Below are 21128 nucleotides of genomic sequence, written 5' to 3'. Positions count from 1 at the left end.
GAAGCCGAGGCTGAGAGTGAGCAGTGAACGGAGATGCGGTTCTGGACGCATTAGCCCTTTATTGAGCCCCTCCCCCGCGGCGGGGCGCCGAGCTGGGTGGCGCGGCGGTCTCAGCGCAAGTCCTCCGCGACCCCAGCGCCAGGCCCCAGGTGCGCGGGCTCTCCAACAGGGGACGGGTCAGTGCCCGCCTGTGCCTGGGAAAGAAAGCTCGGTGGGCGGGCTCTCCACGGGAACAAGTCAGCTCCGAACCCCAACTCACCCCTTTCCCCCAGCCACGTGGCTTTCTCCTCTACGGCCCGACCCAACCTGGTCTCCCAGAGCCCCCAGGAATGGCTGGTGGGAAAGAGAGTGTACTTCCGCACGCGCGCTAGGGGGCGCCCCCCGCCCGCTGGGGCGGGGACGCGCTTCAGGAGCCGAGGCCTGCAGCCATCCCTGGGGCCGCAGGAAGGCATCACAGAAGAGGGGACCTGAGCGTAGGGCCAGCCCCGCCAGGCGCCTCCGGCCGCACTCACCTTCCGGCCGCTCTTCCTCAGGCCCTGCGCTGCCCTCTTCCCCGTCCAATGCCACCTCCTCATCCTCTTCCTCCCCGGAAGCGCCTAGCCCCAAGGAAGGCCCCGTGAGGTGGGGTCCCCGCTTCTCGGGCCGTGACGCACCCCCCCCTGCCGCGTGCCCTCGGGACGCCCAGTCCCAGCGGCCCGCCGCCCCCTCCCATCCTCACTCCCTCACCCGGCTGGAAGTCGATGGTCCTCAGCATTTCGGCCACGTGCTCCAAGCTCACGGTGAACTGCTCCATGCTTTCGTAGCCCGGCTCTGGCCGTCCTGCCAGCTCCACTTTCGACATTGCCCTGACCCTGCGGCGCGGCAGCCGCTCAGCTGGACCGGCCCCAGCACCCTCAACCCCCTGCGCGTGGCGGCGGAGCCCACACAGCCCCTGCCCTGCCCGCTCCGCCTACTCACTTATTGATCAGCTCCTTGGCCTGCTGCAGGGAAGAAAGGAGGGTGAGCGTAAGCACCGTGCCAAGCGCTGGCAAAGTCCCGTTTCTGGTGCCCACAGTCCTGCGGGGTAGGCGGGGATGCATATCCCGGTTCGTTGACGAGAAAACGGACTCAGGCGGGGTGACCTGCCCAAGGCCGTGGGGCAAGCGGGAGCCAGAGAGGAGACCGGAGCCCAGCCCTCGGGGTGCCGGGGCCCCCACCGCAGCCACTCTGCGGCCCGCCTCCCTCCGCCAGGGCCCACCTGCAGGTACAGCGCCATCTGTGGCTCCTCCATGGACTGGATGGCGGACTCCACGAGCTTGGAGGAGGCTTCCAGGTGGTCTCCATACTGGCGGATGAGGCCCCGGACGCGCTGCAGCTTCTCCTCCTGCTCGCGGGCCAGCGTCTGCAGCAGCTCAGCCTTGCGCTCCTCCAGCACCGAGCACAGGGCCTCGAACCTCTGGTTAAGCAACTGCTTCTGCCTCCGGCTGTTGTCCTGAACGAGGGGAGCAAGGATGAGACCTGCTGTTGTCCTGAACGAGGGGAGCCAGGATGAGACCTCTAGCTGGGAGAGCACTCACCTACCTGTCCCACTCCCCACTTACTGGGAGCCACAGACAACCAAGGAAAGTTCCCCACACACAGTGGCCGAGCCACAACTGCAGCCTAGGGCTGCTCATTCCCAGGTCTTTTCAGTAACAACAATTTCTAGATTTTTTTAGAATTGAGATATAATTGACTTTTAACATTAAATTGGTTGCCGGTGTACAATGTAGTGATCCCGTATTTGTAGATATTGTGAAATGATCACAAGTCTAGTTACCACTGTCACTAAATACAGTTATAATATTTTTCTCGCGAAAACTTTTAAGATTTTCTCTCTTTAGCAAATACAATATTTTAAAGTACTTCAGGGGTATCTCTGGCCCTAGTTTTTACTTGTATAATCTCATTTAATTCTCAAAAATGTCCAGCGAGGTAGTCATCATATCATTCTCATAATCAGCAAAGCACAGAGAAGTGAAGTAACTGGACCAAAGTCACAGAGCCGGGGGGGCACAGCTGGGACTCAAACCTATATCCCACTACTTGTGATTCACCCCCCAGGAACCCAGAAATTTCCCCTCCCTCCTATCCCAGGCTCACCTCGATGGTCTGGCACACTTCCTCCATCTGTGTGATCACTGCTTGCACACGGTCATTGCCCGCCACCAGCATCGCGATGCCATCGCTGAGCTCGCTCTGCCACACAACAGGCCAGCCCTTAGAGCTGGAGGACCCTGCCTAGAGCTGTCCTCCGCCCCCCATCCCAGCCCAGGGCCGCCTAGGAGAAGACTGCCTCTCCGCCCCACCATCAGAGCAGCCATTCCAGAGATCTAGATGGCTTGGAACCATCCAAGAAGTGTGGAAGCATATTTATGGATTCTGGAAGGAGGTGGAAAGAGGAGGGCCTCCACCACCAAAGGAGAAAGACATTTGCCAAATATCCACCAAATGCCAGGCTCTAGGCTGAATGCTTCAACTGTAGATTCATGCCTTCTCTCAATTCGGAAAGCTTTGTAATTATCTGTTAGGATACTATTGCCTCTTCTCCATTCTCTTTGTTTTCTCATTCTGTGACTCTGAGGAGAAGACATATGTGCTCACCCTTCTCATCCCCCTGTGCTGCATCCTAGGCTGCTTTTTCAGGCCCACCTTCCTGTTCGCTAATTCTCTCTTCAGAGGAATCTGCCATTTAATTCACCTTTTCAATGTTTTATTTCAACAACCACATTTTAATTTTTAAAAGCTCTATTTGGCTTTTTGTTAAATCTGCATGTTTGGTAATCTAGTATTGCTGGGGTTTTATTCCATCTTTTTAAGAAAGCATTTTATACACAGCGACTCTCAAGTCTTTAATAATTCCATTATATGAATTCCTCAGGGGTTTAATCTGTGATTTTTGTTTCCACTGACTTCACTCATGGGGTACACTTCTCTCTGTATCTTCACTTTTGAATTAATATTTTGTTTTTCTTAATCTAAGGAGAACCCAAGGGCCTAAATTGAGGGGGTTTCCCTCTAGGCAGATTCTGCGTTCACTTTTGTCAAAAGCCAGGCGGCACTTCTGACCACCTTGGTTCCTGAGATTCCACTTTAACCTGGGATTCGTGGGGGTCTTCAGGTCGGGTGTCCACATTTCAGGGGTCTGAAGACATAGTCTCATCTCTCTAGCTCAGGAATACTGCCAGCATTTGCCCTCTGATATAGTTTCTATTTTACTTTTTAAAAAGATTTATTTAATTTATGAGAGAGACGGAGAGCAAGATCGTGGGCAGAGGGAGGGGCAGAGGGAGAGGATCTCAAGCAGACTCAGCGCTGAGTGCAGACCCCGATATGCAGCTCGATCTCACAGCCCTGAGATCGTGACCTGAGACAAAATAATGAGTCAGACACTCAACTGACTGAGCCACCCAGGCACCCCACCGATATAAGTTTTAAATTATGTTTTAGGTCAAATGTAGTTGTGTGGTAGTGAGAGGGCCTGGAGAGCACCTCGGCCACCAAACTGAAGTTGCTGGTATCCATTATCTAATTGTATCTTAAAACAACTTTGGAAGTTGGCCTTTTCATCCCCATTTTACAAGCGAGGAAAGTCAGGGCCAGAGACGTCAAGTGACTTAGTCACGGACACACTGAGTCATGCCCAGAACTGGGACGGTAACCCTGATCTGCCAGCCTCTAAAACCCAAGTGGAGTGAGAGGCTGCAGTTGGAGACCCTGTCCCCTGTTCCCACCTCACCATGCCTGTTCCCTCTGCTGCTTGGTACCTTCTGGCGTTTGTAAATGGTGGGCAACGGGGCCACCTCACAGTCCTTGTGGGCGCCAAAGACCTTACAGAGAGAGCAGGTGGGCACTTCACAGCTCAGGCAGTAGATGTTGATCTTCTCTTCTTCGTGCTCCTCGCACATGAGGTGCTGCTCAGCCTTGGAGTGCAGTGGCCTGGAGGGGAGCGGGTGGGGTGGCAGGAGGGTCAGGGGCCAGGCTGCAGGGAGGTGCATCCCGTGAGTGTGGGGCGTCCCAGGGTCCAGGCCTCTGATCTCTAAACCAATCCTCTCAGCCCTTCCCTTTTGGCTGATGGGTTCCCCCACTGTGTGCCAGGCCCTGCTCCTTAGAGGGACAAGAGGTCCTGACGGCTCACCGGGAAGACTCCTGCTTGTAAATGTCGATGATGTTCTCCACTAGCAGGTTTCGCTGCAGGCCATAGACACCATGTCTGTCCAGGACAACCTCATGCCTGCAAGATGGGCAGCGGAAACGGCCCCCCGAAGACACGGTGGTGGAGCCCCGGGATTGCCACAGAGGGTTTGAGGCCTGTAGGGACAAGTAACATGAGGGAATAGGCACAGTGAGGCCTGAGGGACCAGGGAGGAGGCAGCGAGGAACGGTCATGAGGGCCGATGTGTAGGAGAATAGCGGAAGGAGAGGCATCAGCTCTTTCCGATGGGGGGGGCCCTCCTCCTCTGAGAGCAGCTCAGGTGCGTGGCCATGGAGATCTTCTTTCCCGCTTTTGCCTTATTACTCTTTAAGCATCCCTGCATCTAGAGCCTAACTTTGGTCAAGGCCCAGTCAGGATGGGATTTCCCCAAAGGGGCCCAGCTTGCAGGTGTGGGGAGACACTGGTGTTGACAGGAAGGCTAAGGTTGGAAATGAACTCTGTGTGGTGCAGCCAGTGTCCTCCTGGGCTCTCATGGGCCACATCTGGGGGTGGGGGGAGATTCCCTGGAGTCCTTGACAGGGAAACTGAGACAAGTGCTGAACAATGGAGCACAAAAGCCACACCATGCTGGGTCATTCTAGGAAACCGTCCTAGAGACTGGGAGTCAGGAGACCTGTGTTCTTGTGCTGCCCCTAACGCTGTTTTACCATGTAAATTCGAGCAAGCATTCAAGCTCTGTAAAATTAAGGATGAGATTGGATTATTCCTTCTACAATAAATATTGAGTGTGCCAGGTAATTGCAAGGCTCTGGGGATAAGATATGAATAAATGCATCCCTGCCCTATGGACGAGCAAACCGAGCAAAGCGACAACTACATCCAGCAGGCTGGGTGTTATGATAAGAGTAAGCTCAGAAGGAGGATTTACAAGAGATGTTCATCACTTCCACCGCTTAGAGAACTTGCTCCATCCCATCCTAAAAGGGAGAGCCCTGCCATGGCCCAGGCCAGAGATGATTGGCTCAGCTTTGAGGAGGTGATCACCTGACCCAAGCAGAACCAATCAAATGTTCTCTCCAGGAATTTGGACTCGCACAGAGGTGGAGGTGGCTAGACAGTGTGCGGCTTTGGGAAACTGAAAAGACCTGTGGAGTTGGGCCAAGAACTGACATTGTGGCCACTCTTAGTCTTGTGAAGTGGAGGTGGAAAGCAGGAGGGGTCAGAAAGTATGAACAGGAAGGCTGGTCTTCAGGGAAGACAGAGGGGTCAACTTGTGGATGGCAAGAGAGATAAGAGACTGGCAGAGACTGCTTGTTATTCTTCGATATTCACCTTGTCTTCTTCAATAATAGAACCTCTGAATTTTTAGCAAGACACATGGAATAAAGATTGTGTGTTCAAGCCTCCCTTCCAGCTGGGTGTGACCAGGCGACTGCATTCTGGCCACTGGGATGTAGATAGCAATGTTTTGTGCCATTTCTAAGAAGTATCTTTAATGGAGGGGCATGCCCTCCTCTTTTCTCCTTCCTGCTGGCTGGAATGAAGATGGAGTGGCTCAAGTTGAAGCAGCCATGTTGAGCCATGAGGTAGTCACATGATGAGAACGGCAGCAAGATAAAAGGAGTGAGGCTCTGATGAGGCAGTCCTGGCCTATCTATACTTCCACTTGAGAGAAAAACACACCTTCTTAAGCCATTGCTATTTTGGGTTTTCTGTCACTTATGGCAGAACTTAGTCTTAACTGGCTGGAAGACCATGGACTCATAGAGGGTAACCGGGAGAATAGTCACCTGTGACTTTGCGAAGTTAGATGTATTTCCTGCAGTTGATTTCGATGGAATTCTCCAAATCCTTATGCTGGACATCAGCCAGAGGGCCCCTTATGTGTGCAACAACACCCAGAATACATACAAGCATCCAAGTCCACAGTCTTGTTTGAACCTTTAAAAGCAAGAGGTGTAGGCAAGGCAGGAAAAGTGACCCCTGTGAAGTGGGCAAGCCTACCTCGGTGAGAGTGACTGGTAGGTCACAAATGTCACATTTTGGTGGCATTTCTTGTGAATCATAAGAAGTTAACACTTCAGGCCATCATAAAGCCAAACGGATTAGTTTGAGATTATCCAAGGCTGTGTGCCTTTGTCCTTCTTGGTAGCTGGAATTGTATAAATACTGCTGAGTTTACTTTAGGGAATGGGTTAAAGTGTAAGATCACTGGGCTTTTGCTTACTTAATACAATTACCTTTCATTATTTAGAATCCAAGTGAGTAAGGAGCTGTTGGGAGAACTGTAAGCTGCAAGTTCCTGGAGGGATCTGACTTCTCTTTGATTTGCTGCTGGCTAGCATATAAAGGTGCTCAGTGAAGGTTTGAATGGGTAGAAAGGGGGCAATATTCTAAAATCTTAGCCCAGAGTACAAACTCCTGAGTGGCCTCTCTCCCCCACCTTCCTCTGCACTGCCCCCTCTTCCTCTATACTCACTATTTAACATTCAACACATGTTTTGAGGGTCTATTATGTGTCAAGCACCATGCTATGGGCTTCCCAGACATTACTGATTTTAACCCTCAAGGATTTCTTGTAAATATAATGGAGGAGATGAACATGTATGCCCCCCCAACTTAGACTACAGGAAATATAGTGACAGCGGCTAATTGGGCATATACTTCATGCCAGGTTTTGCTCTAAGTCCTTTTATTTGTATTAACTCATTTAAACCTCTTATCAACCTTATGAAATAGGTACTACTATTAGTGCCATTTCAAAGATAGGAAATTGTAGCCCAGATATGTTAAATAAATTGTTCACAGTCATCAGGTAATAGGTGACAGAACCAATATTTGAAGTCAGGCACTCTGACCCCAGAGTCCATCCTAAAAATCAATATACTACATTGTCAGGTGCAATAAAATTGAGGCCACCTGAAGAATGATGCCCAGAGCCAATATTCGTCTCTCTGAATCTCAGGTGAAACCGATTTTAGTAAGGCCAAACATCAACCCTTCACAAAGGAAAGAAACAATGTAAAAGTCAGCTGTGCAACTGCGGATTGATGTTATTTGAGCAGAGATAAAATATGACCCATCAAAACCAAAACCTTGTGAAGCAATATAAGGGCCCAGCTTGCAACCAGAATGACCTGTTTGTGCAAAGGAAAGGAAATAGCTCAAATCTTTGCAAGACTTCCTCCCATGGATCCCCACGTGCCCCCAAGAAAGATAATTCCTCAGATTCGGTGTGAAAAAATATTCTGAGGCAACATAACCAAATTGAGATAGTCAGTTACCTACTAATCCAGGTCATACCCCTCTAATTCACCAAAGAAGCCAAAGGACCAAACAGAGATTGCAAACCAATGATAACATCCAGCTAGCCAGTTTACATTTAGGTGACAGTGGAAGAAAAGCCAAGGTAAACAGAGGGTTGAGTAAAGAATTCACCCTCAGCCTCAGATGGAACTACCCCTATTCAAAGAGGAATGATAAGCAGAAAGGATCTAACAGGAGATACAAGCCGAGATAATAAAAAAAAAAAAAAAGGAAAAAGAAAGCATGACAAGCAAAGGACAGGTGAAGAAGACGCTTTGGAAGAAGAATTGCTCTAAGAAACAATATTTCAATCTGACCTTTATAAAGAAATAAAGAAAACATAGTCACTTTGATTATAGAAGAGATATAAGTAAAGGGGGCCCTCGGTGGCTCACTCAGTTAAGCGGCTGCCTCTTAATTTCGGCTCAGGTCATGATCTCAGTGTCATGAGATGGAGGCCCAGCATCAGGCGCTGTACTCAGCACGGAGTCCGCTTGTCTCTCTCCCTCTGCTCCTCACCAACCCCCGCACTCTCTCGCTCTTAAATAAATAAATAAATAAAATCTTGAAAGAAAAAGAAGAGATATAAGTGATCAAAGCTGGAGAAGAAAAATGAACTGGCAGAATTAAGAAGTCATGTAAAATATGTTACCAACATAGAAACAAAATTCACATTTGATACGACGGCAGGAAGTAGAATCCATGCCACTGATAGTCACACAGACTGTGGTGGAAAACGACAGGATGAAAGTAATCAGGACTACATGTGACAATGTGGGTCAGCCTTGAGGACATTGTGCTACGTGAAATCAGCCTGTCACAGAAGGACAAATATTGCATGATCTCTCTGATATGAGGTACCTGAAATAGTCAAATTCATAGAGATAAAAAGTAGAATGTTGGTTGTCAGGGACTGGGGGGTAGGGGAGTGGGGAGTTATTTTAATGGGTACAGAGTTTCAGTTTGGAAGGATGAGAAGTTCTGGATATGGTTATATGACAATATGAATATAGTTAATGCCACTGAGCTACACACTTAAGAATAGTTAAGATGAGGGTGACTGGGTGGCTCAGCTGGTTAAGCGTCTACCTTTGGCTTGGGTCCTGATCCCAGGGCCCTGGGATCGAGTCCCGCTTCGGCTCTCTGCTCAGCCGGGAGCCTGCTTCTCCCTCTCCTTCTACCCCTCCCCACTGCTTGTGCTCGCTCTCTCATGCCCTCTCTCTCAAATAAATAAAATACTAAAAAAATAGAATAGTTAAGATGATAAATTTACACTATGCATTGTACCACAATATAAAAACATGTTTTGTTTTTAAGATTTATGTATTTATTTGAGAGGGAGAGAGAGAGAGTGAGGAGAGGGGCAAAGAGAGAGAGAATCTCCAAGCAGACCCCCTCCTGAGTGCCAAGCCCTACCCGGGGCTCAATCCCAGTACCCCATGGGATCACGACCCCATGAGATCATGACCTGAGCTGAAACCAAGAGTCGGGCACTTAACTGACTAAGCCACCCAGATGCCCCTAAAAAAAAGTTTAAAAAAAGCAATCAGAACTTGTTGGGATGTCTGGGCCAAGGGGGGTGGACCAGGAAGCACGCTACCTCTTCACCACTTCCCCACCTTGTAAAGACATTTTAGCAGCTCATCCTATCGGCTAATCACTACCATTCTCTTGGGACCCAGGGGTCTGAGAGACAATTGGAATCAGGCAGTCCAACCTAAATCCTTTGTTTGAAAAGCACATTTCTGGGGAACTGGAGAGCTCACTGGCAGGTGGTAGGGAGGGGTCGCACCTCTGCCGTTTTTTGCAGTTTGGCTATAGACCCAGTGCTGCTCCCTGGAGCAGGTACCACAGCCCACTGCAGATTTCCCAGCCATCTACTGGTTCCATAGTCTCCTCCCTCTTCCAAAGCTCAGTTCCTCCTGCCATATCCTACTTGGGGTAGGCTGGCTGGCTTTCCTCTTAACCTCCAGGGCATCCCTTCCTTGCTGTGATTGCCTCAGCGATGTTTCACCCGCCCAACTCCACACCCCACATCCTTTGCTAGTCAGGCCTGGCATATATGTATATATATATATATGCCCTTTTGCACTAGGGCTAAATGTGACTGGTGATGAAATAGTTAAGTTTATCTTTTGGATTTTCCAGGCTGTTTAACTCCTGGCACAGTCATGTTGCTTAGAGGCCCCCTCTGTGTTACCCATGAGCTATCTCAGTGTTTCCCCAAGTATGGTATACATACTGATGACAGGCATGAAGATTTTTGGTGATATGAGAATGGACATTGAGAATTTTTATGTTTATTTTGTGCATATTAGAAAAAATAACCAGCCTACATAGCTAGTGATTTTTCAAGAACTTTGTCATTTAGAATGAAGATAGAGTAAACATTTAAGCTTTAAAGGTGAGTCCTTTTTTTTTAAGATGTTATTTATTTATTTATTTATTTATTTATTTATTTGATGGGGAGAGGGAGAGCACAAGCAGAGGGGAGGGGCAGAGGTAGAGGGAGAAGCAGGCTCCCCACTGAGCAAGGAGCGTGATGCAGGTTTCTATCCCAGGACCCTGGGATCATGACCTGAATCGAAGGCAGTCGCTTAACCGACTGAGCCACCCAGGTGCCCCTAAAAGTGAGTCCTTTTAAACAGAAATAATCAACCATAGCATAGGTGGTACATAACTATGGCAAAAATCGGGAAGGTGAAATGAGAATTAAGTCCGGGGAGTCGCTCTCTTTCCTGACTCTTCAATCGAAACTTGTCTGTCTCATGTCCCAATTTTTTTTGCAAATGCTGGGTGGTTATTTTGAGAAAGTCATCTGTACTGGATATGTGGATAAAATTGTTATCCCTTCTTGGTAACATTTCTATATTTTAACAGAAGGCATTTAATGTGGCACAATACAGGGAAAGTAGCAATTATCTGAAGATCTGGCTTTGGATTTGCCATTTACGACCTTAGGAAAACAATTTCTCTCAGGTTCTGTCTCCTCAGATCTAAAAAGAGGGATCTGTGCTTAGCACTTGCTCCTGATGTTCTGTGAGCAATGAGCCTTGGAGGATATAATATGGTAAGAATTTCAGACACCCTGACCAGTGTGTATTTGCCTGTGAAACGGGGAAGGGAGCTGGTGGTTTTTATAACAACCTCTCCCTCTCACACCACAGAGTCCACCATCTCCCTCTTTGATCCAGGGTCTGTGCCTCTCCCTAGCTGTCCCTGGAGCGCCCTCTCCTTGTCTCATAGAAGTAGTTCCTGAAATCCCATCTCTGAAATAGTCCTAGTGTGTTTAGATGGATTTATACGTTCTATCACTTGTATTATGTATGAGGTTTGAATTTTATATAATACACCTATATTATTTTGGTAATCAAAATAAACAATAATTTTTTTCATATAGGAAACATATTGGTTATTTGACATAGAAGAGCAATTAAATGAGTTATAAAAGAATTATTATGCAATTATCTTTTAACAGAGTTCTTTGTAACACAGGGAGATAGTCATGTTATGATTTTAGATGAAAAAAGCAGGATGTAAATCTATATAGACAGTAGGATCCCAATTTTGAAATGGGTGATGGGATTCCCAGGTGATTTTAAAACCTTCTTCTTTGTATTCATCTACATTTCCCAAATTTCCCTCCATAGACCCTGAATTACTTTTAAAATGCATTTTTAAAAAAAGTTAAATATTTTTTGCAATAATTGTCATCAAGTGATAGAATTGTGGTTTATTCCTTCCTTTTTCTTTTTTTCTAATTTCCAAATTTTGTACAAAGACTTTAGGGTTTGAAAAAAACTTTTACTTTTTAAAAATGTGGGGCATCTCTTGGCTCAGTTGGTGGAGCATGTGACTCTTGATCTTGGGATTGTGAGTTTGAGCCCCATGTCAGGTGTGGAGCCTACTTAAAAAAAAGTAAAATATTAAAAAATGCAGTGCTCAGGGGCATCTGGGTGGCTCGTCAGTTGAGCATTCTACTCTTGGTTTCAGCTCAGGTCATGAGCTCAGGGTCATGAGATCGAGCCCCCTGCCCCTGCCCAGTCAGGCTCAGTGCAGAGTCCGCTTGGGATTCTCTATCACCATCTCCCTCTCTGCTCCTCCCTCTACTCGCACTCACTCTTTCTATCTCTCTCAAATAAATAAATAAAATCTAAAAAAAAAAAAAAAAAAAAATGAAATGCTCAGTCCTGACATGAATGGAAAGGGGGCGCTGGAGTGCCATAAAAGCCAAGAAGATAAACCACTAGAACTGTAAAGAACTATGTTGGTTCAAGGGAGGGGATGTTTAAGAAGTTACCATTTGAAGACAGGGTAGACAGGTAGCAGATGGTTAGGTAGGAAAGAATTTTAGGAGACCGGAGAGACTATCGGATTTTAAGTTACAAATGGGGGTGGCACGGGGGGGAGCTAGAAAGGTGGGTTTTTAAATGAAAGGCTTTTGAATTTTATTAATTAATTTTAGAAGATTTTATTCATTTGAGAGAGAGAGAGAGAGAAAGAGAGTGGGGGGAAGGGCAGAGGGAGAGATTCCTCAAGCAGACTCCCCGCTGAGTTCAGAGCCTAATGCAGGGCTCAATCTCATGACCCATGAGATCATGACCAGAGCAGAAAGCAAGAGTTGGACGCTTAACCCACTGGGTCACTCAAGTGCCCCTTTTAAAAAAATTTTTTTTAATTGTGGCAAAATCACAGAGGGCTTTGAATTCAAGGGTAAGGATCTGAACTTAATTTTGTAGACATGTTTTTTTTCTGAACTAGGAGAGAAAATAAGAGTGAATATTAATCTAAGAGAGGTAATTTGGATAGATGGGAAGGGGAGAGAGAGGTTAAAGGCACAGATAACTGGGAAGCAAGTGCCATAGTTAAAGCACGTCACGGGCCCACCCTCAGGTAGTGGCAGCAATCTTGGAAGACTAGGGATACCAGGGGCACCTGGGTGGCTCAATTGGTTGGGCACCTGCCTTCGGTTTGGGTCATGATTACAGAGTCCTGGGATCGAGGCCCGAGTCAGGCTCTCTGCTTAGAAGGGAGTCTGCTTCTCCCTCTGACAGCCCCCGCTCTCGTGCTCGCTCTCTCAAATAAATAAAATCTAAAAAAAAAAGACTAGGGATGCCAGAGGCAGAATCAGTAGATCTGACCATTCACTTGGACATGGGTGGGTTGTGGGCAGAGGAGAAAGTCAAGCCTGGATTCTTGGGAAGATGCCAGTGCCTGTCAGGCAGGAGTATTTAACCTGGGGACCACAGCCCCGAAAGATCCTTGACTAAAATTCTGTGAACCCAGATGAGAAAAAAAACCACACCTTGATTTTCATTAACCTCTAGCAGAAATTGGACATTTCCCTCAGTTATAAATGTAGGCAACGAACCACAGTAGTTGTAGTGGTACTTTGTCACCCACAGAAATCACAGGCATTTTCACATCACATTACTGTTGTTGCTCAAATATCCAAAAATAACTTATGCTTATCACTATTTCTAAACTACTTCAAGCCCACTGCTTGAGCTCATGATTTAATGTGGTAATAGAAGCACATACATTACTCTATCAAACATGTTCTAATTACTCTGGTAATTATATTCCAGTGCTTCTCAAGCTTTTTTTCATTACTGCTCCTTCCGGGAAACTTTTAAGACATTTTCGCCCCTAATATTGACCCCTTCCCCATTAAATTTTAGTACCAAAAATCTACAAAAGTGGAACTCCTAGAAAGGTGGGGGTGGCGGTGGTGGGGGGTGAGGAGATGCTGGTCAAAGGACACAAGTTTTCCATCATGAGATGAATTAGTTCTGGGGACCTGATGTACAGCATGGTGACTGGAGTTAGTCATACAATATTGTATACTTGGCAATGCTAAGAGAGCAGCAGACCACACACACAGCGGTAACATGTGAGGTGATGGATGTGTTAACTCTCTCAGTTATGGTGATCGCAATATCAAATCATCATATTGCACACCTTAAATACGTATAATTTTTGTCAATTATATCTCAATACAGCTGGGTAGGGGGGGTGGAATTTTACCTGAAAGCAAAAACTAAATAAAAATTTAAAAATAAAATCACAATAAAAAATTCTAATACGGCAGATATACTTGGGGCAATATCAGCCTCGTTGAGAATGTACGAGAATGCATGCTGTGTTCTCGTTAAGAATGTATGAGAATGCATGCAATCCAGTTTCTTCATAATCATATGTATTATATTTTATGCATTTAAAAACATTTTTCTGGGGTGCCTGGGTGGCTCAGTCAGTTAAGCGTCTGCCTTCAGCTCAGGTCATGATCCCAGGGTCCTGGGATCAAGCCCTGCATCAGGCTCCTTGCTCAGCAAGGGAGCCTGCTTCTCCCTCTCCCTCTGCCCCTGTTCATGTGCTCTCTCTCTCTCGTTCACTCTCTCTCTCAAAATAAATAAAATCTTTAAAAAAATGAAAATAAAAACATTTTTCTTACATAAACCACAGACATCGCCCTTAGGGTCCACAGGCTTTACAAATTGACAAAGGGGTCCATGGTCCAAAAAGAGAGAACTTCCTTCCTTGATTGTAAGTGCTACACAGTCTCACCACAAACAGGAATTTCACTCTAAGGGGTAGATGGCAACCTGCTTACTACGTCTCCACAACTGACCGTCTCTATATTGGACTAAAGATCTCTCAGCTGACTAATATCCAGTTAGCAAAATCCCATCTTCTGCTTCTGTTTATCTTTCTATTTCAAGACTAAGAAATAACACCGTATGTTAACTAACGAATTAAAAAAATAAAAACCTAAAATAAAAAACACTAAAAAAAAATGCAAGTTTTTGTGGATGCCTGTGTAGGAGCACAGGGAATAGATCTGCTCTTAACTTGATGAAACTGTATATAATGCATCTTTGAATTAATATCTTCTTTAAGATAAAAGTTTTTGTAAACAATTGTGTAGAGGCATATGGCAAAAGACCTGTACTTAAAAAAAAAAAAAAACTAAAAAATAACTGATGGGCTCTTTTGTACACAGAAATGTCTTTGTTCTTTCCTGAGATCTTACATTTTCACAAGAAAGCCAGCCCCATAGAGCAAAATTTCATGTGCCACTGAGGTGATGTGTAAAGGAAATTCCATCACTCTAGGAAACAGAAGACCTAGATTTATGTCCCTTCTCTGTCCCTTTGTGTGTATGTCTATAACTTGTGTCCTGTTCCCCCTGTAAAATGGAAATCACATCCACCCTATCTAACTCAAATGGAATCACGCATGTGAAGGTACTCTGTAAATGAGAAAGCATTGCACAAAGGGTTGTTAACAATCCTAAAAGTTTATGACCACACAGAACCACAGAACATGAAATAAATGTTCTTTCTTCACTGTGGGGGATAAAATGGAATGGAGTAAATAAATGGAACTTAATTCTAGGTTATGGTCAAGGCTATTGTGCGGCATATATGCCACGAGCTGTCTTTTAGGCTGTATGGTGCTTCCTTTTTTTTTTGTAATGTTCCATAGCATCTAATAGAAATGTTCCATAGCATCTAATAGAAATGTTCCATCTAGAAAGATGCTCTATGAGTTCAAGGGGGGGGCGGTTTGGAGGCTATCTCCCCCAAATTGATGACCTGGCCAATGATGAATAGTGGACCATGCAGGTCCTCTGGGCCAGACCTTCAGAATATACTGGAGAAACCATGGGATAATGGTAGCAGAAGACCAGACATTTGGAGAAATGTTGAAGAGCCTTGGAAGAATTCAGATGTCGGCAAAAGCTGAGCTGTGGGTGGGAGAGGGATTCTGAGTGGAGGGCTGGCTCTGCCTGACAGAACCTAGCAGAGAGCCTGGAACGGGGGGTCTGTGAGAGGAGACTGGCTGGAAGGAAGATCGAAAAGAAGAGGACTGAGTCAAGTCAGGGCATTGGTAACAGAATAGAAAACGCTTAAAAAATGTAAATCCAGGGGCGCCTGGCTGGCCCAGTCAGAAAAGCATGCGAACCTTGATCTCAGGGTTTTGAATTCGAGCCCCACATTGGGTGTAGAGATTACTAAAAAAATAAATAAATAACTTAAAAAAAAGGAAATCTATAGTAAGGTTTCTGGAATTTGTGAAATCAGATTGTTAAGAATTACAAGGATGTTAAAGATCAGTTCAAAGCATCCTTTTAATCTCTATATGTGTAAACAGGCTTGAAGAGGTAAAATAGCCTGACTGATATCACACGGCAAGAAAGGAAGAAGCTGGTGTGACCAAAACCCAGGAGCTAGTCTCGGTCTAGGTTTTTTGTTCTCCACTAACCAAATTTCCTCCATCAAGTAAGCAAGATCCCTAACCCTGCTACAAAGTAAACGGCATTCACAAACTTGCAGTGAACCAATTTCTCATAAAGGAGACCCCACCCCCCCATGGGCTGGGGAGGTCCAGGCGCCCTCAGGAGCAGTGGAAGTGGTCAAGGAGGCAGGCCTCTCCTGATGACCACAGGTCCTCACAATGAACCGATAAAGAACTGGATTCCAGGGTGGAGTGAAACAGAAGTCATCTCTTTCCCGGACCACCCTTTATTAGAGAAAGTGGCCCCTTTCTTCATATTCCCATATCTGCAAATCTCTCCCTAGTTGGACAACTTCCAGAAAAGCTGTTCCTCAACAACCTTCTTCCAAGGCCTTCTGGTTGTCTGTGAAATTACAACAGGTTGCAGCGCATAAACAAGGACCCACAGTGAAGTGGGGGCAGGTATCAGAATACACCGGAGGCTTTGCTTAAGGGAGTTTAGGACTGAATAGAGCTTACAGATACAGAAACGCATGGGAAGATGTTTGTGTCAAATTCCCACACCAACAGCTTTCCTCTAGTCAAAGTGCTTGGTGCTGAGTGGGCGCAAGTGTGGAGAAAGAGGGAGGGAGAAATTAGAGGGGGTTAATGTGGTATTTCCGTGTCTTTTCTCTAAATTCAGAGTGAGAGAGAGAGAGAGGTATTACAGCTCTAAAGAAACCTAGTTAGGGGCGCCTGGCTCAGTCATGTCTGCCTTCGGCTCAGGTCATGATCCTAGGGTCCTGGGGTCAAGCCCCACATCGGGCTCCCTGCTCCGTGGGAAGCCTGCTTCTCCCTCTCCCACTCCCCCTACTTGTGTTCCCACTCTCATTGTCTCTCTCTCTGTCAAATAAATAAATAAAATCTTTAAAAAAGAAAGAAAGAAAGAAAGAAACTTAGTTAAATTGTGATGGCAGCTATGTAAAAATATGTGTGGCCACGGGGGCTGAAAGTAATATACAAATGTGAAAATCACTGCATTGGGGGAGGTAGGATTCTGGATGACTTTCTCCCAAACCCTTAATAATGTTCAACATTGTCAATTAAATGTTCAATTAAACATTTTCAAATTTGCTTCTTGGCTAATTAACCTGATGTTATAAAATTGTAATTCTCTAAAATTTTATTTAAAATTTTTATTTTTATTTTTAAGTAATCTCTACACCCAACATGGAGCTTGAACTTACAACCCTGAGATCAAGAGTCACATGCTCTTCTGACTGAGCCAGGCAGGTGCCCCACAGTTTCCTAAAATTCTTGTTTGTTGTCCATCACAGCAGTTTTTAGGGCAGCAAAACACTGGACACCATCTAAATGTTTCAGAGGACTGATTTAAATAGACTGCGGTCCAGTCATAACAATGGAACACTATACAGCCATTTTATTTATTTATTTAGAGCGAGAGTGGGGTTGCTGGGAGAGGCAGAGGCAGAGGGAGAAGGAGAAAGAGAATCCCTAGCAGGCTCCAGGCTCAGCCCCACATGGGGTTTTGATCTCACGACCCTGAGACCATGACCGGAGCTGAAATCAAGAGTCGGATGCTTAACTGACTGAGCCACCCAGGTGCCCCCTATGCAGCCATTTTGAAATGAAGACATAGATCTGAATGTGTGGAGATGGAACTGCCGAGAGAGTAAGTGAACAAAGGCAGATGTAAGACAATGAGTGTAAACACACACACACACACACACACACACACACACAAGTGCAGATGTACCTATCCATGGAAAATCTCTGGAAGGATACCCAAGAGAGTTGGAAATGGCTACCTCCATTTGAAGAAGCGAAATGAGGGCCTGAGGTGGCCACTTTTCATGATATAAACTCCTATAGTATTTTTTTTAAAAGTGTGTGTGTGTGTGACACTGGTATAAGTTTTATAAGTTCTATTAACTTTCTAGGCAATGTTCTCAGGGTATTCTTCCTAAGTGGTTTTAAGATAGAGTTACCAAAAGTCCTATTCTTGTTCCCATACTTAGAAAACAGACAATCTGATTATGCCTACAGTTGTCAAAATGTGGAGGCAATGTGCGAAAAAAACTAAATATGCTCATCTTTCAGAGGGAGATCTACTGAGATGTATATACATAAGTGCAGCCAAAAAACTGGGTCAGCCTCCCACCAGGCTGCCCCAAATAAAGCAGAGCAAGGAAATGAGCTGTTCACTCTTCCCCCGGGCGGGGGGGTGGCGCCAGGGGTGCTCTGCACTTTAAAAGAGACACATCGGTCCAGATCCACAGAACCATCCCAAAGCTCTGGGAATCATGTTGTTTCTTAAATATTATGCATAGATTTCAGCTCAGTTCCGGTTCTCTCTGGGTATAAACAGTATTTCAGAGCTTCAAGGAACCAAAATGGTGTGCCTGGAGACAGAGCACTGACTTGAACAAGGGAGGCCACTTAAACATCCTCTAGCCTACATATAGAGAACCTGTCCCTGGGACCCTCTGCCCGATACTATGTGCCTCGTACTTTAATATTCTCGTACCTGGGGCCACTTTTTTTTTTTTTTTTTTTTTTTTAGGATAGATTACCTTCACTTTAAAAACTTCTCTTTGCTTTCATGTATTTCAAGATCTAATGGAAGGATGTTTCACTACAAATACATGAGAAGGGATGGCAAAATCTTGTTGCCATTCCCTCCTGGGCATCTCAGCCTGAAGGATGTTCAGAAAGGTACTTAGCCCAAAGGGAAACTAAGATGGTGGGCAAGGTGAGGCTTCTAGTACATGACTCGATGTCCAGGATGAGTAGACAGAGCAGTCAGCCCTTCCCAGAGAGGGAAAATCACTGGCTCTGAGATATTCTGGAACCAAACAATGTAATGGCAGGTTTAGACACATAGAAGAAGAGGAGATAGAGGGGCGGCTGGGTGACTCAGTTGGTTAAGCATCTGCCTTGGGCTCACGTCATGATCCCAGGGTCTTGGGATCGAGCCCCAGGTGGGGCTCCCTGCTTAGCAGGGAGTCTGCTTCTCCCTCTCCCTCTGCTGCTCCCCATTTGTGCTCTCACTTGCACTCTCTCTCTCAAATAAAATCTTTTAAAAAATGTTAAAAAAAAAAAAAAGAATAGGAGATGGGAATGGGCCTCAACAGGAAGATGGCAGACAGCAAAGGGTAGGTTACAGAGCACAGCTATGGGACAGCCTGACTTAGCCAATGCATTAATTTTTTTCCCAAACATGCTGCCCCAAAGAACAAAAAAAAAAAAAAAAAAAGGCATTTTCTTGGTTAGGTTAAAAATCATTTGTGTCCAACATATTTCCTCCTGAATTCCGACACAGTTGAAGAATGTGTGTTCATAATGTTCCTTATCACTGCCCTGCCTACTAAGCTAGCCAGCTCTGGTCTATTCAGAGATTTTACTTCATTTGCAAGGTGTGTGTGTATGTGTGTGTGGGCACGTGTGAGCATGCACTTTTCCACTTTCTCTGATCTTCATGCCAGTGGCACAGGACAAGAAAGAAAACCCATTTATAAACCAGTCTAGTATATGCTGCATTTCTTCCTGAAATCAGAAGCTAAAATGCCATCTGTGAATTTGATTAGCTATGCTTTGCCCCATGACCTCCCATAAAACAAAGCTCATTGCATTTTTCTGCATTCTCTTTACTTAAGTGACCACAGTCCTTTTTAACCAGCAGGCCCCTCTATTGACCAATGTGGAGTGGGGCACGGGTGTGAACTTCAGTTGGGGAGAATTCCTGATCTCCTGCCTACGTCTCACTGCCCCCAAAGATGGGCACATGGAGCTTTGCCTCAAATACAAATCGTTTCATTTTTGACTTTTCTCTCAGGGCTCATTTTGTAATGCTTATCTTATTGATATTTTCTCCCAATCTTCTGCATCATCCTCCAAATCTGAAACTCCAAACTGGAATGCAGAGTCCAGCACAGATTGCCACACAGCCTGGTGTAGGGTCACCTCCCTCCCAGGCTCTAGTTTCTCTGGGGGTCTTCTTTCCCCTGCAGACAGCAGCTATTGAGCTGTGGTCCGCGCACCCATCAGCGGCACCCGCCAGCCTGCCAAGCAGCTGCTGACTCATGCTTACTCTGGGATCTCCTGGGACCCCCAGTCTTCTGCCCTGCCGCCAGGACAGCCCCCACCCACCTCATGGAGCGCTCTGGAGTCCCCGACCTGATGAGCCAGCTCCCACAAAGGTACACAGGCCGCCCCCCCGGCCCCGCCCCCCGGCCCACCTGGAAGATGTCGTTGGCACACTTGCGACACAGGTTGTGCTGGCAGGGCAGGATCACCACTGGTTTGGAGAACATCTCCAGGCAGATGGGGCAGATGAGCTGCTTCTCCAGGTTGTCCATGCTGTGTGCATCCCCTAGCAGCGGCTTGAAACCCACTGTGAAGTTCATCCCCTCAGCGATCGTGCCTGCCCTGGCCTTGGCCCCAGTCCTGGCCTTTCCTCACTGCCTCTGGACCCTTCCTCGTTTACTTCAGACAGTCCGTGGGTTCTTATGTTCCCTTCTACTCCTCACTCTTGAAATAGCTCTGCTCTCCTGTCCCTTCCTCCAACAATTCACCTCGTCCTCAGATAGCTGTTTTCAGACACTTCTCTTTCTCTAGTCTTTGCTCTGTACCCCAGCCAGGCACATGTAGCTAGCTTTATCTGTCCCTCCGTCCCTGAGTGACTCTGTCCCTGACAATTTCTCCTTTTGTTCTCCAAATGACTCTTGTTCAATCTATGGGCAGCACTGTGTGTCCCTCTCTTCCCAGAGAGGAGATTAATTTTAACATGGGGGTGGGGAACAAGGGGCATCTGCATGACATTCCAACTCCCAATTTAGCTCATGTAAGGCGAGCCACAGCTGTCACCGAGTGAGTGACCCTGACTCACTCGGGAATGGGTGACTGCCTTAAACAAGAGCAGGGGTGAGTTTCACTGCTCATGGTGAAAGGTAGGTCTGCGAAGGTGTCAAGCTCTCAGGCTCAGAAGGCTCCTGTGAGACCCTGACCCCCGTAAGCATGCTCTGTCTTGGGCTCTTCTTCCAGGGTGTGACGCAGAATCTAAACTGGCCTGGATGGGGGCACCAGACATGGCTCAGGGCGGCAGGAAAGATCTCACCAGACCCGGGGCCTGGTCAGTACCTCCAAGGTTTAGCCAGTGACCCTCACCCTCTTCCATTGAATGCTGTGATTCAGAACAGGGGCACCAGAGATTAGAGGGAAAGGCTCTGGTCCAACATTTCTGGTCCATTTTTGTTCTTGCCCAGAACTTTTCTCATATCACCCTAGGAACAGAAGCTAAGGACGCTAGAGCTGGCAGTTGCACCAGGGCCTGGAACGACCTCATGAGCATGCCTCTGAGAAAGTGTGGGGATTTGGTCCATGAACACATCACTGGAGCCACTCCAAG

The 21128-nt window shown here is 46.5% G+C and overlaps 1 protein-coding gene across 1 annotated transcript; it reads right to left on the bottom strand.

Annotated features, from left to right (window-relative positions):
- Nucleotides 1-39: 39 nt before the first annotated feature.
- Nucleotides 40-20471, bottom strand: TRIM54 (tripartite motif containing 54). The gene is made up of 9 exons (XM_027623558.1): nt 19960-20471; nt 4157-4329; nt 3786-3957; nt 2122-2217; nt 1238-1471; nt 958-980; nt 727-851; nt 513-596; nt 40-194 (listed from the first exon to the last, which is right to left on the bottom strand). The coding sequence occupies exons 1-9, from the start codon at nt 20125-20127 to the stop codon at nt 178-180; spliced, it is 1092 nt and encodes a 363-aa protein (XP_027479359.1). The 5' UTR covers nt 20128-20471; the 3' UTR covers nt 40-177.
- Nucleotides 20472-21128: the final 657 nt, after the last annotated feature.

The sequence above is a fragment of the Zalophus californianus genome, chromosome 8 (assembly GCF_009762305.2).
Source record: "Zalophus californianus isolate mZalCal1 chromosome 8, mZalCal1.pri.v2, whole genome shotgun sequence".
Classification (NCBI taxonomy): Eukaryota; Metazoa; Chordata; class Mammalia; order Carnivora; family Otariidae; genus Zalophus; species Zalophus californianus.
This window is presented reverse-complemented; position numbering and strand designations above follow the sequence as displayed.